The sequence below is a fragment of the Antedon bifida genome, chromosome 10 (genome assembly GCF_963402885.1).
Source record: "Antedon bifida chromosome 10, ecAntBifi1.1, whole genome shotgun sequence".
Classification (NCBI taxonomy): Eukaryota; Metazoa; Echinodermata; class Crinoidea; order Comatulida; family Antedonidae; genus Antedon; species Antedon bifida.
This window is the reverse complement of record NC_136235.1, coordinates 18823714-18837706: the sequence shown is the minus strand read 5'-3', so window position 1 is coordinate 18837706 and position 13993 is coordinate 18823714. Positions and strand designations below refer to the sequence as shown.

Sequence of the window (13993 nt, the reverse complement as noted above, 5' to 3'; positions counted from 1 at the left end):
ATATTTGGGCACATCGCACCTTTTTTTGTCAAACTAGTTTGATAGTGTAGACAAAGCTTTACTGTGAATGTAGTCAATAAATTATGGAAAAAAAATACAACTTTCTTCCACTGTCAAAGATAATTATATTGTGAAAATATATGATTATTTATACTAAAAACATATTAACAATTTGTAGCAATGCTTCCAAGAAAAAGCTATATAAATAGAAGTGTTGATTTACTGCCAATGGGAATAAAAAATACATTAAAGAACTCATGATGATGATTGATATCATAGCATAGCAATTTTAAACCCAGAATTGCTATGTAAATACTCAAAAGATTTACAATACAATAGAAGATATGACAATAGTTATATTAACTCTACTCTATGTGTACAAGACAAATGACAATCTTCTTTTTAAATAAAACCCCTAAATAATCAAAAAATGGCTAATATGAATATGAATTAATTTAAAGATGGAAGCTGGTTAGATTTCGTGAACATCAGTTCGAAATTAAGGGGTTTTTTAATGCCATCTTGATAAACGAATCCAAATCTTTCTAATGTCAACTTGATGGCGCTTAATGCAATTCAATTTGGCCTTAAGGTCACCTCATTCTGAGGGTAGAATATTGCTTTTTTTTAAATGTTGAAAATGACTCACCGATCGGTTCGGTACTGACAAAATAGCGCCACCAGATTATGGAAAGAGTCATATATTTAGAATTGCAATTGCGCTCGTTATTTCACACCTCACCTTATACTTTATTTGGTCCTGATATTGAATTTTATTTTCTTATTTTAGCTTGGTCTGATAATAATAATTTGAAGGTTTTACAGGACTACCGTTAGAATTTAATCAACAAAAACTCAATTTTGAAGTCTCTGAATTAGCAATTGGATATCAGATAATTTGAATAATTACTTTATGAATGACCTAGTAAGAAAATTATAGTTAAGATTCATAAAATTGATTAACGAACGAACGTACTTACCAGATACATTGTTATTAGCATGAAAAATGGGTAGGCCTAGAGCGGCTTTGATTGTTGTGTCCTTAAGAGCAAGGCCTTCTGGATACTGCGTATGCTAAAGTTAATGTATAAAGCTTGATTAATAATAAAGTGTTAAGGGTAAAAAACATGATTACATTGAACATTCATTACACAGTGTCCATCCAAATAATGGACTCATTACTGAAGATTAATTTCTCATCGTATCTTTAGGAGGCTACATTTTCTTATTTTTTGATAGCATTAATGGAAGGTTATATGGACATGATTAGTAATTACACACTGTGACACTGACAGCAATTAAATGCAGAAAACCAGATACTAAATTTGATGGAAATTGGAAGTATAATCTCTCACAGTAGCTACTGTAAACTCTGTCTACACTATCAAACTTTATGTTTAAAAAAATGTGATGTGCCTATATATGGACATGATGATGTCATATCACTACCATATTTAAGCATATCACTACCATATTTGGGCATGTCACACATTTTTTGTCAAACTAGTTTAATAGTACAATGCTTCATATAATGTTAGTTATTCATAAAATCAGGGAAAAGGGGTGACTATATTGTATTTTATGATCAATAACAAAAGTGTATTTCCCAAGTATAGAAGTGCAAGCATACCTCAATATTTAATTTATAATAAAGTTGATTTTTAATTGATTGAGATAGATCAAGATGTTTTATTCAATTTATTTTTAAGACATTACTCAGTAAATTTTCATTGTTGCATTTATTTTTTTATTTATGTTTTATTTTTTAGCTCAAGATATTTGTTTGGTCGAATGTTTTTAATAAGATATTTGGTACATTTTAAGAATTTTACCACTCATATCATGTGTGCTGCCACTTTTGCAAAAGTGAACTTCAATAAATTAATTATTTATTCGCGTCAAAAGATTTCACAATCTATATAAAAAGTAAGTCTGTTGTTACTGTAAGTTTAATTGTGGTGCAACCGTTTATCTTTTCAGCATTGGTTCTAGATGAAAATAAAGAATCATTAATGCCAACCTCTATGCAGTAAACAATATCCAGCAAACAAATTTGAACTAGGATTGAACTTCTAAGAATCATTTATGGTCTATTAGAAAGAGAAATGTCAATAAGACAATCTACTTACCATAGCAGCTAAATCATTTGTACAAACTGCGCTCTGTGAATACGCTACAAAGCCAGCAAATGTTTTACCCTTTTCAATAGACCATCTTTGAGAGGAGGAAGTGTCAGGCCTGAAATAAATATGAAACGGATATGGATTTATTAACAACTATAAAGATATATAAACATATTTATTTAAAGATGTATTATCCCCCAAAAACATGAAAAATGAATGAATATGCCATTTTGCAGTTTTAATAAAGTTATTTACTTCTGTAGAAAAAAACCAAAAAAATACTTATTTCATTTATAAAAACCAAAAACCATTGTCTGACAGCTGTAAATTACATTTTTTTCAGGCAAGTTTTTTTTAATACAGTTTTTGGTCAAAGTGAATACAATTTCATATTGATACAAAATTTAAAAAAAAGAGAGACAATATTTCATTTAAGAAATTGATACAGACATCTGATTTGTGTGGTGGTGTCTGATCATTCTTTTTGATAATATTGACACTAGTTCATTTGTAATGCGTGCAGTCTAGCTGCCCCAAGGCCAAATTCAAGCAATATTTTTATTAAATATGCCAAAGCATTTGATTAAAAATGATTAAAATTTACTTCAGTATACAGTAGTGGTATGTAAAGAAATAAATAACTGCAATTCAATTATTATTATAATTTTAATTAAAAATAGCAACTGATTCATAAAAATCAACTCATAATCATTCCCTATTATAATTATTATAATTGTGCAAAAAGTAGCATGCCCACACGTAGTGTACTAATAGAGAAATGGACTGTATTTATTATATCAGTAAAAAATATCAGCAAATGTAATTTTCTCAGATTTCTAATACTTTATGACATCATCTTACCTTAACAGTCATGTAAACATTTTACCTATTTATGAACTAGATAATAATTTACCAAATGACTGTATATATAACATTTACTATCATGATTTTTCATCTTGAAATGTATTTTAAGTTAAAAGAAAAAAACACTTACCAACTTTCTCCTGGTTTGTATTCATATAATTCCTGAAATAAAAATTTAAATTTGTATTAATTTGGCGTTTCCATTTTTTGAAAAAGTTGGAGACAATAATGCAGATAACATTTCTAGGCGCCATCATTATATAAAAGTTAAAATACATGCCATTAAATATAATATCTTATGGTGCACATTAGAATTGATAAAAACACACACATTATCCTTAATGGAAGAAATTACCAACCACATTACATACAAAATTGATACAACATTTTGACCTCAAAACCATTATTTATGAATAAGGGAAGTAGATGCTATGCTTGTGGCTGTATATCACCACAAGATAAAGACAAATGTGACATTTCCAAGTAAATTGTACAAATTGTACAAGTGACATTTAAAGGTACTGATCAGAAATGTAAAAAAAAACTGTAGTTGCAAAAATAGAAATTTGTTTTTGACGACCAGGTGGTAATTTTGTTAGACATACTATTCAATTTGTACAAAAACTGAACTTTGCCAATCCTATGTCTAGACTACTATGTATTTGGAATCACGTTTTGCTTTTCAAAAGGCTTTAGCATACTGTCCTATAATGTTTTTGTCAATTACAAAAACATTAGGCATATTACAAATTAGTATTGGATGTCGTGTCCTGGTTTAGCAAGATCTAAAAAATATTAACTACGCACCATTTCTGTTTCATTCACAAGGTAAAGTCGATAACTGTCTGCGTTGATGAGCGCCGCAACGCATTCTGCCAGCTCGTGAAGTACGAACACTTTATGTGGCTGTTGCTGAAGATCTTGTGTCAGCTCAAACAAAACCTTCCGTCGATCTCTTTTATCGGGACTCTGAAAAAAAAAATTCATAACCACAATGTCTCTCTTCTAAATATTTGTTGGAGTAAACATTCTTTTTTTTCAAAGAGTTTTCTTCTCATGTATCTTATGAAATTTTAAAACAAAAACAAGGTAATTACAGAAATTTGCTAAAGCATTTTTCTTATTTTGTTAATACATACATAATCATATTACTTACTATCATTTTCAAATTGCCGAATATATATTATAATTATGGTTCTAACATACCATCTAGCAATTGGTTGAAAGAGCATCACATGATCACATGAAGATTTGACTATCTCATAACGTTGGCATGTTGGACAAATTACAACTGTAATATACTATATACTATTTACTCTTTCCTGTGTAAAATGGTGTCAACTAACACAATAACATTGACTATTACAATGACGTCAACTACATTTATTTTTCAATCGTGTGCTGATGTGAACAGGCATCAATAGTTCAGTAGGCATGTTTGTATGTACAGTATGTATTTTTGTTACTGTTATGTGTATTTTAAGGGGGGAAGTGGATAGAGGTGCTTGTCACCTGTTCATCCCTTTCTTTTCGCTGCCTTTATGTTATGTGTTTATGTGTGCAGTGATAAAGTTTAATAAATAAAAAATAAAATAAAAATAGTGCCATATAACTGCTATAATTAAACACGAGTCCCACATTTTTACATGGCCCTGGCTTGCATCCTTTGCTTTCGATAATTTCGATTTAATATGGAAGTTGCAGATAAATAAACAATTTGAACAGTACTGATTCATATTTTATAAAACAAATATACTTTGTTTACTGTATTTATATTCTTATTATGCAGAACTATCATTTGTTATTTAATTTGTATATTTTTGTTATAAAATAATACAATAATTTCAAAAATAGTAAATTATCAATGACAATGAGGACAAGACTGACATACTGTATTCTTTATCAGTTTTAATAACTTTAACAATGGCACATTCACTGCACACAATAACAACACATCCGTGGTTAATTGATCAAAATTGCGTCAGAAAATGTTGACTTTATCTCGAAAAGCTTGGCAGATGTAAAATAATTATAACCTTTCATCTTGAATACATATTTCATGAATATTTTATGATTTTTAACGAGTAAAGGCTGTTTGCTTTTCGTGAATTAACAGAGGACTTATTAACAATTTATTAGAGCCGACGGAATAATGAGTGTCCGAGGGTCGCGCGTGAGAATTAATAGGCCACGAGTCAAATAACAAACTTGAACACCAATGCTAATAGAAAGAGAATATTTGTGATTAGACGTTGCTAGGCAACAATTAGTAATCTGGCTCAGATGTAATAAGTTTAATACTACTATGATATTGTCTAGAATACCATGACAACACTCTAGGTTAATGCTTCTAAATTGTAAAACATTTTGGTAATAAAATTTCAACAATAAATTACAAATCTCTCCTTTTTTATATTTATAACTTTTTAGGATGCCACAATAAACAAATTTAAAATTAAAGATTTTAAGCAACACATATTTACTGTTATTGCAGAGTTGAGGAAATATTCATAGGTACTGGTATACAGTTCTGTAGGTCATTATGTTATAATTAATTGTAATTTTTTAATTTTATATTCTGTAGTGTAACTATATTCTGTACCTATTTCATCCTTAAGGGCCACAATGAAAATAAGTTTCACCATTGGTTACTTTTTTGTGCTACCCTAAATTCATTCCTGTACTGTTTTTTTTTAAATGTTATAATGTTTTGAATTCAAATAAAGAAATGAAAACCAAGGCCAAACAACTTACCATCCATCTCATTGATCTTTTGGTGTGGAAATCTCCTAAAAAGAAAACAAATGTAACAATTATCAATCTAATTCCAATATTAACACTGAGATAATTTCTGTCAACAAAAACAAGTCGCCTGCACGCTATCGTGCCAAAAAACAAAGTACCAACATTTAACTGTACTACTGTATACTGATATTATTATAGTTTATAAACTTAAGAATAAACTGCCAAAGAATAATATTTTTGTTTAAAACAAATACAGACATAATATTAATATCCAACTGATTAAAATTTGTGAAAATATTGAATTATAAAAATATGAAATATAAATTTCTATTATAATTATTTTGCAGATATTTTTCCATAATATAGATTGGCAAAACAGATGTTTAACAAAATTAATAACAATTATTTAGTTAAATTAATGTGACCAATTTCATTTTAAGTTTTATAAAGTGAAAGTGCAGCCTAGTGTTGGATACAAAAGCTTTAAAAAAAAACCTTGAGAATGGACTGTTTAGAAAGCCATGGCAACTAGAAGCAAAGGTTATTTGCTGATGTTAACTGTGTTAACCATATTGTAAGACCATGGCCCAGAGGTAAAAACCCCTCGAGATTAAATATCAAAGTTGAGAGAGAAGTTTACAAAAGACTTGACAGTTACGGCAGGTCAAAGGGTTACTGTCTATCAATATAAAATGAAATACTAGTACAATTTTTGTCTCAATTGTTTACTTTATAAATGTACATTCTACTTTCTAAAAGTCAGAATTTTTCGCAATGTCCAAAAAGTCTTAACATTCAGTTGGGATCATATCAAAATACTACAGTACTGTAATTACATTTGTCAATACTTAATAACATTGTTTTTTCACTGTACTATTATTAGTTTATGATTACCCAGAAAAGCTTCCTAAATAATAATAAACAGGTTTAAACAGTATATTGAATATAGTTTACTGTCAGTCAGTAGAATAATTGTTAAGTGAATCTACAGTATCTTTTATAGAATTATTGAATTATTAAAGAGTAAAAAGTGCATTTTATAAAATAACAGTCTCGATCAACCAGAAGCCATTAGGTCTTCAAATTAAGACAAATCATTGACCAATGGAGTGATTGACAAATATTGAGTGGTTAATTTAAACATGTGAAGTAATTGGGTAGATGTCAAGACATACGCTAAAGTGTTTTCTGAAACACTAATGGCAAGAAAATCAATTTTCTATGACCATCAGAAAAACTCTTTTCTCTGAAGGAGATCCACTTAATGTACAGTACATAACAGAGGAGATCGCTGAAAACATATTTCATCAATGCTACGATGTAATTGTAATCTGAGGCTTTTTATATTTTAACCAAATGAAATTTGAACCCGAAGACAAACACATATTTTAATAGTCACACATTTGTTATGTTTTTTATCAGTTCAGTTTTTCTTTATACAATCAGTGAGTAAACACACCATCTGTAAACGTTTTTGAAGGAAAATTGGACAAGTATTGGTCAAAAAAGGACCTTATAGTAGTACCATTCTGGGCTTTGAAGCATAACTGACTGTGGGTCACAAGAGGCAAATTAGCCTATGTAATATATACCAACACACAATAAGTTTCATGTTTCAAGTTTCAAGTGAGATATTGTCTGTAATAAAAACATGGAATAGAACATCTACATATTTCTACAAAAAATCCTTAGAAGAACACTGATCATCAAATAGAATGATAAGGAGTGTTTTGAACCCTGGAGTAATCAACATTATTAGTCTGGTGTGTGCAAACTCTGGAGATTTACTAGGAGATGCAAAATGGGTATTATAATAGTATGATTAGACTGCAATTTAATTATTTATATTGGAAAGCTATTAACGACGTACCTGTTCCATTTACTGTGTTATGATCAACATGATGATGCGAATTGTCATGTTTTGTTAAATACTTTGCAGTCCACTTCTCCAGTTGTGACTGATTTATATTATTTAAAACATATTCTTCTACAAAGTCTGGGTTGTCATTCAAGTATGTTTTTACTTGTTCTCTCATCAATGGTTGTTCTGTAAGAAAACATAAGTTTAGTTATTTTTATGGAGAATAAATTATAGATTTTTTTGATTTTTTTAATTTCATGCCCAGTGAGTAACTTGCCAATTACAGGATGGATAAACTACTTAATAATTGTTCATGCTTATAAAACTACTGTAAGTCTCATTTGAGGCTTAGGGAGTGTAGTTGAAAGAGTTACACTCCCTGGAACACGGTACTGTACTCCCTGGCACTACTGTAGGTCAGGATTGGAAGTCAACCACAAAAGCTACAGCTCCACTACTCTAGATTTTATTAATACAAACACACAGCAGCAGACCAAAAACAAAAATATGTACTTTTTTATATAAATATAATAAGAGGCAATTTCCAAAAGTTTTGACATTTAAAATCTTGGGTGGGCGAATTCTTCCAAAAACCTACATTGGTTTTTTTTCTTAATTCATTGTCATTGGTGAATATTGTGAACTAACAGTACTTCAATATAGTAGATGATTTAACATTTTTCACTAACAACTTTTAAATCAACATAGCACATTTACTTTACAATTTATATATGAAACATTATCTAAATTCAATAGTAGGTAATTTCCAAAACGCAGGCGCCACATTACTGCAATCTATACAGTCTCAATTTACAAAGGAAATCACTATTATTATTTGAAGTGGAGAAATTTCCAGCAATTATACATTAATTGATAATAGAAGAGAATTGATAGACTGTCTGTCATTTCCCGGTGTCATAAATGGAGTACTTTGTATTTATATAACTATACAATATTGAAATTACAGCCACCTGATGGAATCTTGAATACACAATTCTTTGTGTCATGTGAAAGTATGATCAAATTTGACATACAGCAGGGTACAGCTGAGTACCTTAATGGTGAAACAAGATTCTACAAAATTATGAAATTGTTAATTTTTAATTGTTATTCGCATGCTTATTCATATACAACAAGATTAATTCCCATACCAATTGTGTGCTTATTTACATCACGTAAAGCTCTGTCTACACTATCAAACTAGTTTGACAAAAAAAAGTGTGATGTGCCCAAATATGGTAGTGATATGACATCATCATGTCCATATATCGGCACATCAAATTTTGTTGTCACATAAAGTTTGATAGTGTAGACAGAGCTATAAGTATAAGTTACACACGAAATACAAACAGCACCACTGAATGTATTGAGGAGTGCAATTTGTAGCACACCTATGATTTTCAAAAGACAAGGCCTGAAGCACCCATACAATTCTTCATTTTATTTAATTTTTCTTAGGAATTCTTATATAATAATATCACATATTTATATTAATTTAATTGAACATTTCAGAATACTTGTTTTTGTGATCAAAATGCTTTCTAATTATGATGTCACAAATAAGGCATCAAATTACAGTACGTTACCATAGAAACTTGATAACAGAAATGATTAAAACTAGCTGTAATGAGCACTTTGTGTTTGTTGGCTATATAGTGCAGAAACACATTCAATTATAATTTGGTTTTTAAAATATTCAATTCTAAAACGATTTTTTTTATAGAGTAGGCCCAGTACACTTGTTTCACCTCCTCTTTTTTTAGCCACCATTTTTTACTACTTCAGCAATGTTTACAGTATTCGAATCCCTAAAAAAATGTTAAAATTAAATTTGTGAATCTATCAAAACTACATAATTATTCGGATGTGTGTAAAATAGTGAAGGGCTATTATACTGTAGTAATCCTTTACAGATCATAATTAAAATAAATAATAAAACAAAGCTCAACATTATATAGTTATTATTATTATTAAATACTGTACAACTATCACAGTAGTACTGTTTTATCAGCACAGTTGATCATGACAATATTCAATTTTGTTGTAGCGGCTATCAGCATTATGAAATTCAGCTATGCGTCTAAAATGTCTTACTGTACTGTAGCTGCTTAATTTTTTTTTTGCTGTCTTTCTGCAGCCGGTTCTACAGGATATAGATCAAAATAACTATACATATTGCCTTCTGTGACTGTGGCAGCTCCAACTCTGTGGAATTCCCTAATAATTTCAATCAGACAGTGTATTACACGTAACTCTAAACTCTTTCAAGACCCAGTTGATGTCTTTTATTTTCAAACAATTTTTTCATTAATTTTAATTATTGCCACTTCTCTATTTTAAGTTATTACAGTGCATTGAGAGAGCTTGCTTATATGCGCTATATAAGAATGAACTATTATTATTATTTGTTAGTTATTATTATATTAATTCAATTCCTTACCTGAAGGAGGGATGTAACCTTCCATAGAGTCAGTATGCACAAGTGTGTGGGGGTTGTGGTGCGAGTGATGGTTAAATGACGGTGCCATTAGATACTGTCTGGAACTACTCGGACCAATTGTAGTAGATTGACCTGAAATTGAAATAAAACAAATAAATTATATTATTCTGATACTATGTTTTTGTTTTGTTGGCCTTTTGTTCATTCACAAATTACAATTAGTACTAAAGAAGTGGGTTCTTCTACTATAGTAATTTTACTTGTTTTCGGTCAAATTTACCAAGTTGTTCTGTCAGAGGGGGGATAGTGATAAGGGTTTTCTCTGAAGATAATCCTAAAATTTATTTAGAAATCATAGAAATTTGGGATACAGAATACCAAAATAAAGGATTGTTTAATAAATGCAGGCCATCTCTCTTCAGGATAGAGAGACAGCGGAACTGTTTGGTATATAAGTTTGCTACATTGCTTAAAGTTTTGTGGAAAGACACAACTGTACTTTTGCCTCATCTTTCAGATGGAGCCGGGCAGTTTGTACAATACTTGATATGACTTTTTTTTCCAGACGTGCTTTGGGGTGTGCCCACGCCTAGGCTAAGTTTCCAAATACCCATTTTTTCAGCCGTAGTAAACTATAAGCTACCGCATGGTAACTGTTTCCTAATGCTTCTGTGCTCTTGAATAACTGCCTAAAGGAGCGGCGCGAAAATACTGTAGGCTAATGTTAAATTTGTAGTTACTGTATAAATAATTGAACAAGAAATGAATTAACATTGAATTTAAATATATTTGCAACAAATAGGTCATAATACAAAACCTTAAGGCTGTTTGTATTAGGTCTTTCAAACATAATATTGTGAGCTTCTAGCTACTTAATCATGCCTTTGATAGTGTGTATGTATGCACTGATTTAAGCTCACATTTGTTTGCACTCTCCATGGCGACATCCCTGCAGCAAGTGGGGTTTATTTGTATGGAAACATTATGGCAGTATTGTAATATGAGCTAGCATTGAATTAATTGCAAATAGTTGTATTGAGAAATATGTTAATGCTTCAATAACCATCTGACTTGGTTCTGTCAAATCAATCTTAAGATATTACCATGTTATGCATTTTTTTAAATTTAATTATTGTACTTATATTTTAATAGGTCATTGACATTGATTGATGCTACCATTCTGATAACTGACACCAATTCTTTAAAGCCATGCCTACACTATCAAACTTTATGTGACAAAAAAAATATGATGTGCCTATATATGGACATGATGATGTCATATCACTACCTTATTTGGGCACATCACACTTTTTTTGTCAAACAACTGTAGTTTACTAGTGTACTGTAGACAGAGCTTTAAAAATTAACAAATGAATCACTACATACTATACATTTTAATTTATTTGTTATCTATTGCAATAACAATGTTCTGTACACTTTGGTATAAACAAATGCATTTGAGTTCAAAATTTTTTTTTTGTGTCAAGCTAAACAATCTATGCAGAATCATGATGAGTAAAAAAATAATAACTGTAATTTTCTATTTAAGTTGAGAATTCTGCATATTTGGAATATGAGACAAAATCAAGAACATTAAATGTATTTGTGCATATCTAGAGATATCATTTGTATGATTTATGATTTAATATACGATGAATCAACTAAACATTAAAGTATGTAATTTATGTCTTGAATTTGCTTTTGAATACTGCCATATTATTTTTACCGCATAATTAACTAGAAACAGACTTAAAACATTTTGAGAAATTTCTGCCATGCAAGGTTGGTGACAAAATCATTCTTTCAACTTTCAAATATAAATATTTCCAATACAACATTCAACTACATTTAATTAATGTATACCATTTTATAACTGTTTGTTAATTTCCCATACTGTGCAAAATGCAATTACCACAAATTAAAAATTGGATGAGTGCATGTTAGCTATGATTGTTCAGAAACAATTTAATTATACCTCCATGCAATTTAAAGATCGAAAATGTTATACACTGTAGAATATTTTTTTGGGTTTTTTTTTGTCTATGGAAGTGATTACAGTAACTTTATTAAAACTACAAAATAACTTATTCTGATGTAATAAATCTTCATTTTTCATGTTTTTGGGGGACAATACATGTTTAATTTTAGTTTTTGACTTTAAAAAAACGTTTTATAGATCACCATCATGTTTTCAACTTTAAACATAGATCTCTAGTAGTCTGTACGAGATCTTGCAGTACATTAAAATACTTTCTGTACCACTTTTCCGTACATGGTGATAATTGAGCATTTTCAGTTGCAGCACCAAAACTGTGGTACAAACCTTCCCAATTATTAATGAGTACATTCCATCAAAGTTTTCAAAACCCTTTTGAAACACATCTTTTTAGTGGTAATTCATTTTTAGTTGTTTGTTTGTAATTTAATCTGCCAATACTTCTTTCGTTTTAATCTCATTTTTTATTTTTAAGTGCTCTGCTGATTGTTAATGTTAAAGAGTTATTTAAATATGGCAACAACCTTAATAAACATAAAACCAGTAGGCACTGTAAAAAAACTGTTGTGTAAATCTCGGTTTAATACCTTCAGTAGAGCTTCTTTCTTTGGCATACGTATCATAAACACATGGAATTCATCAAATTGTTTCAAGCCCAACACTCAACACTTTTTTAAACAAACCTATGACGGGCACATAAAAACTAAGCATCACTTAAGGTAAGCAAATAAACTAAAACCAATATACCTGTTACAACCATCTGATTTCCTGAATTATTTGTTCCATTACTGCCACCACCAGAATGGAAAAACTGAGGTCTATTGCCAACAGCTGGATAAGGAGAGGACGGCGAGTTGGTATTTAAGAAACCGCTGCTGCTTCTGTACGGTTGGTACGGGCTCTGAACCCGCCTGTTCAGAGGGAGCGGAGGAAGTCTACGGGTCCCAACTTGACGTGCCGGGCTCGACATGCTCAAACTGTCTTGTTTACCCTTTCTTTTGTTAAGTTTTTATTCCGAGATAAGTATAAATAATATGTTTCCTTGAATCATCATGTAAAGCATGTCCTGAAAAGAAGAATTTAAATATGAATTTGTTGTGCAAAGTATTACCAAAGCACGATAACCTTACTAATAATTCTTACATTATAATTAATGCAAGTAATATTATTTATTAATAACTTAACAGAATAAAATGTATACAAATATAAAGAATAAACTGATTTTGGCTATGCTTTAATAAGTAAAGAGACAAAAATTTAACAGGCAATTCAGGACTACAGAACAGTAGCCAGCTAGCCACAAAAACTTCACGAGATGCCACGATCCTCTTGCAGTCACAACTGGCGCAAGAAATTCCTGCGCAAATTAAAATTGGGCAAGTTACTTGCGCAATAAAATCCTTGTGCCAATTTAAAAATGCGCAAGGCCTAGGCTAGGCCTAAATATTAAAATGTATCTAGGCTTAACACTAGTCTCTAGGTTATCCTAAAGTATCTAGACTTAAAAACATAGGCCTATGTCTACCTACTAAAATAGTGGTGGTATACACAGCATGCAGTGATTTGTAATTTTTACTGTGTGTAGTACAATGTGGCCGTCGAGACGGCTCACTCATTCATCAGTCGGAGATTAACCTAAACAACCATTTCTCTGATATACTAATTTCATGTTTATTGTCAGCTAAATATTATAAATAAACTTACTTCAATTGTTTACACCATCCCGATTTCAGCTTGGCTCTAGGCCTAGCATACTAACACGTTTTGTTTCACCACACTCTCTCCTCCGTAACTAGCCTGTCTCCATCCACTTGTTTATTTATATCTGAAATGACAGATTGAATTTTGTATAGTGTGGAATAGTCCATTATTTCAAAGGGTTGTACAGATTATCCAAGATCGATCCACAATAAACACTGTAATAATAGAAAACAACTGCTACAAAAAATAATAGCATCAATCAT

At 30.4% G+C, this 13993-nt stretch overlaps 1 protein-coding gene across 8 annotated transcripts in view; it reads right to left on the bottom strand.

Moving 5' to 3' along the window:
- The window catches only part of LOC144854292 (putative 3',5'-cyclic phosphodiesterase pde-5), a 36219-nt gene extending 22373 nt beyond the window's left edge, over positions 1–13846 (bottom strand). For all 8 annotated transcript variants that reach the window (XR_013614558.1, XM_078712224.1, XM_078712225.1 and 5 more), the window contains exons 1-9: positions 13734–13846; positions 12777–13095; positions 10034–10165; positions 7603–7779; positions 5742–5776; positions 3795–3956; positions 3118–3149; positions 2130–2238; positions 981–1074 (exon numbers count right to left, since the gene is read on the bottom strand). Coding sequence is in view for 7 of the 8 variants with exons in the window: in XM_078712224.1 (XP_078568350.1) it covers positions 981–1074; positions 2130–2238; positions 3118–3149; positions 3795–3956; positions 5742–5776; positions 7603–7779; positions 10034–10165; positions 12777–12999 (964 nt within the window). In the remaining variant the exon portion in view is untranslated. The remainder of the gene's footprint in view (positions 1–980; positions 1075–2129; positions 2239–3117; positions 3150–3794; positions 3957–5741; positions 5777–7602; positions 7780–10033; positions 10166–12776; positions 13096–13733) is intronic.
- Positions 13847–13993: the final 147 nt, after the last annotated feature.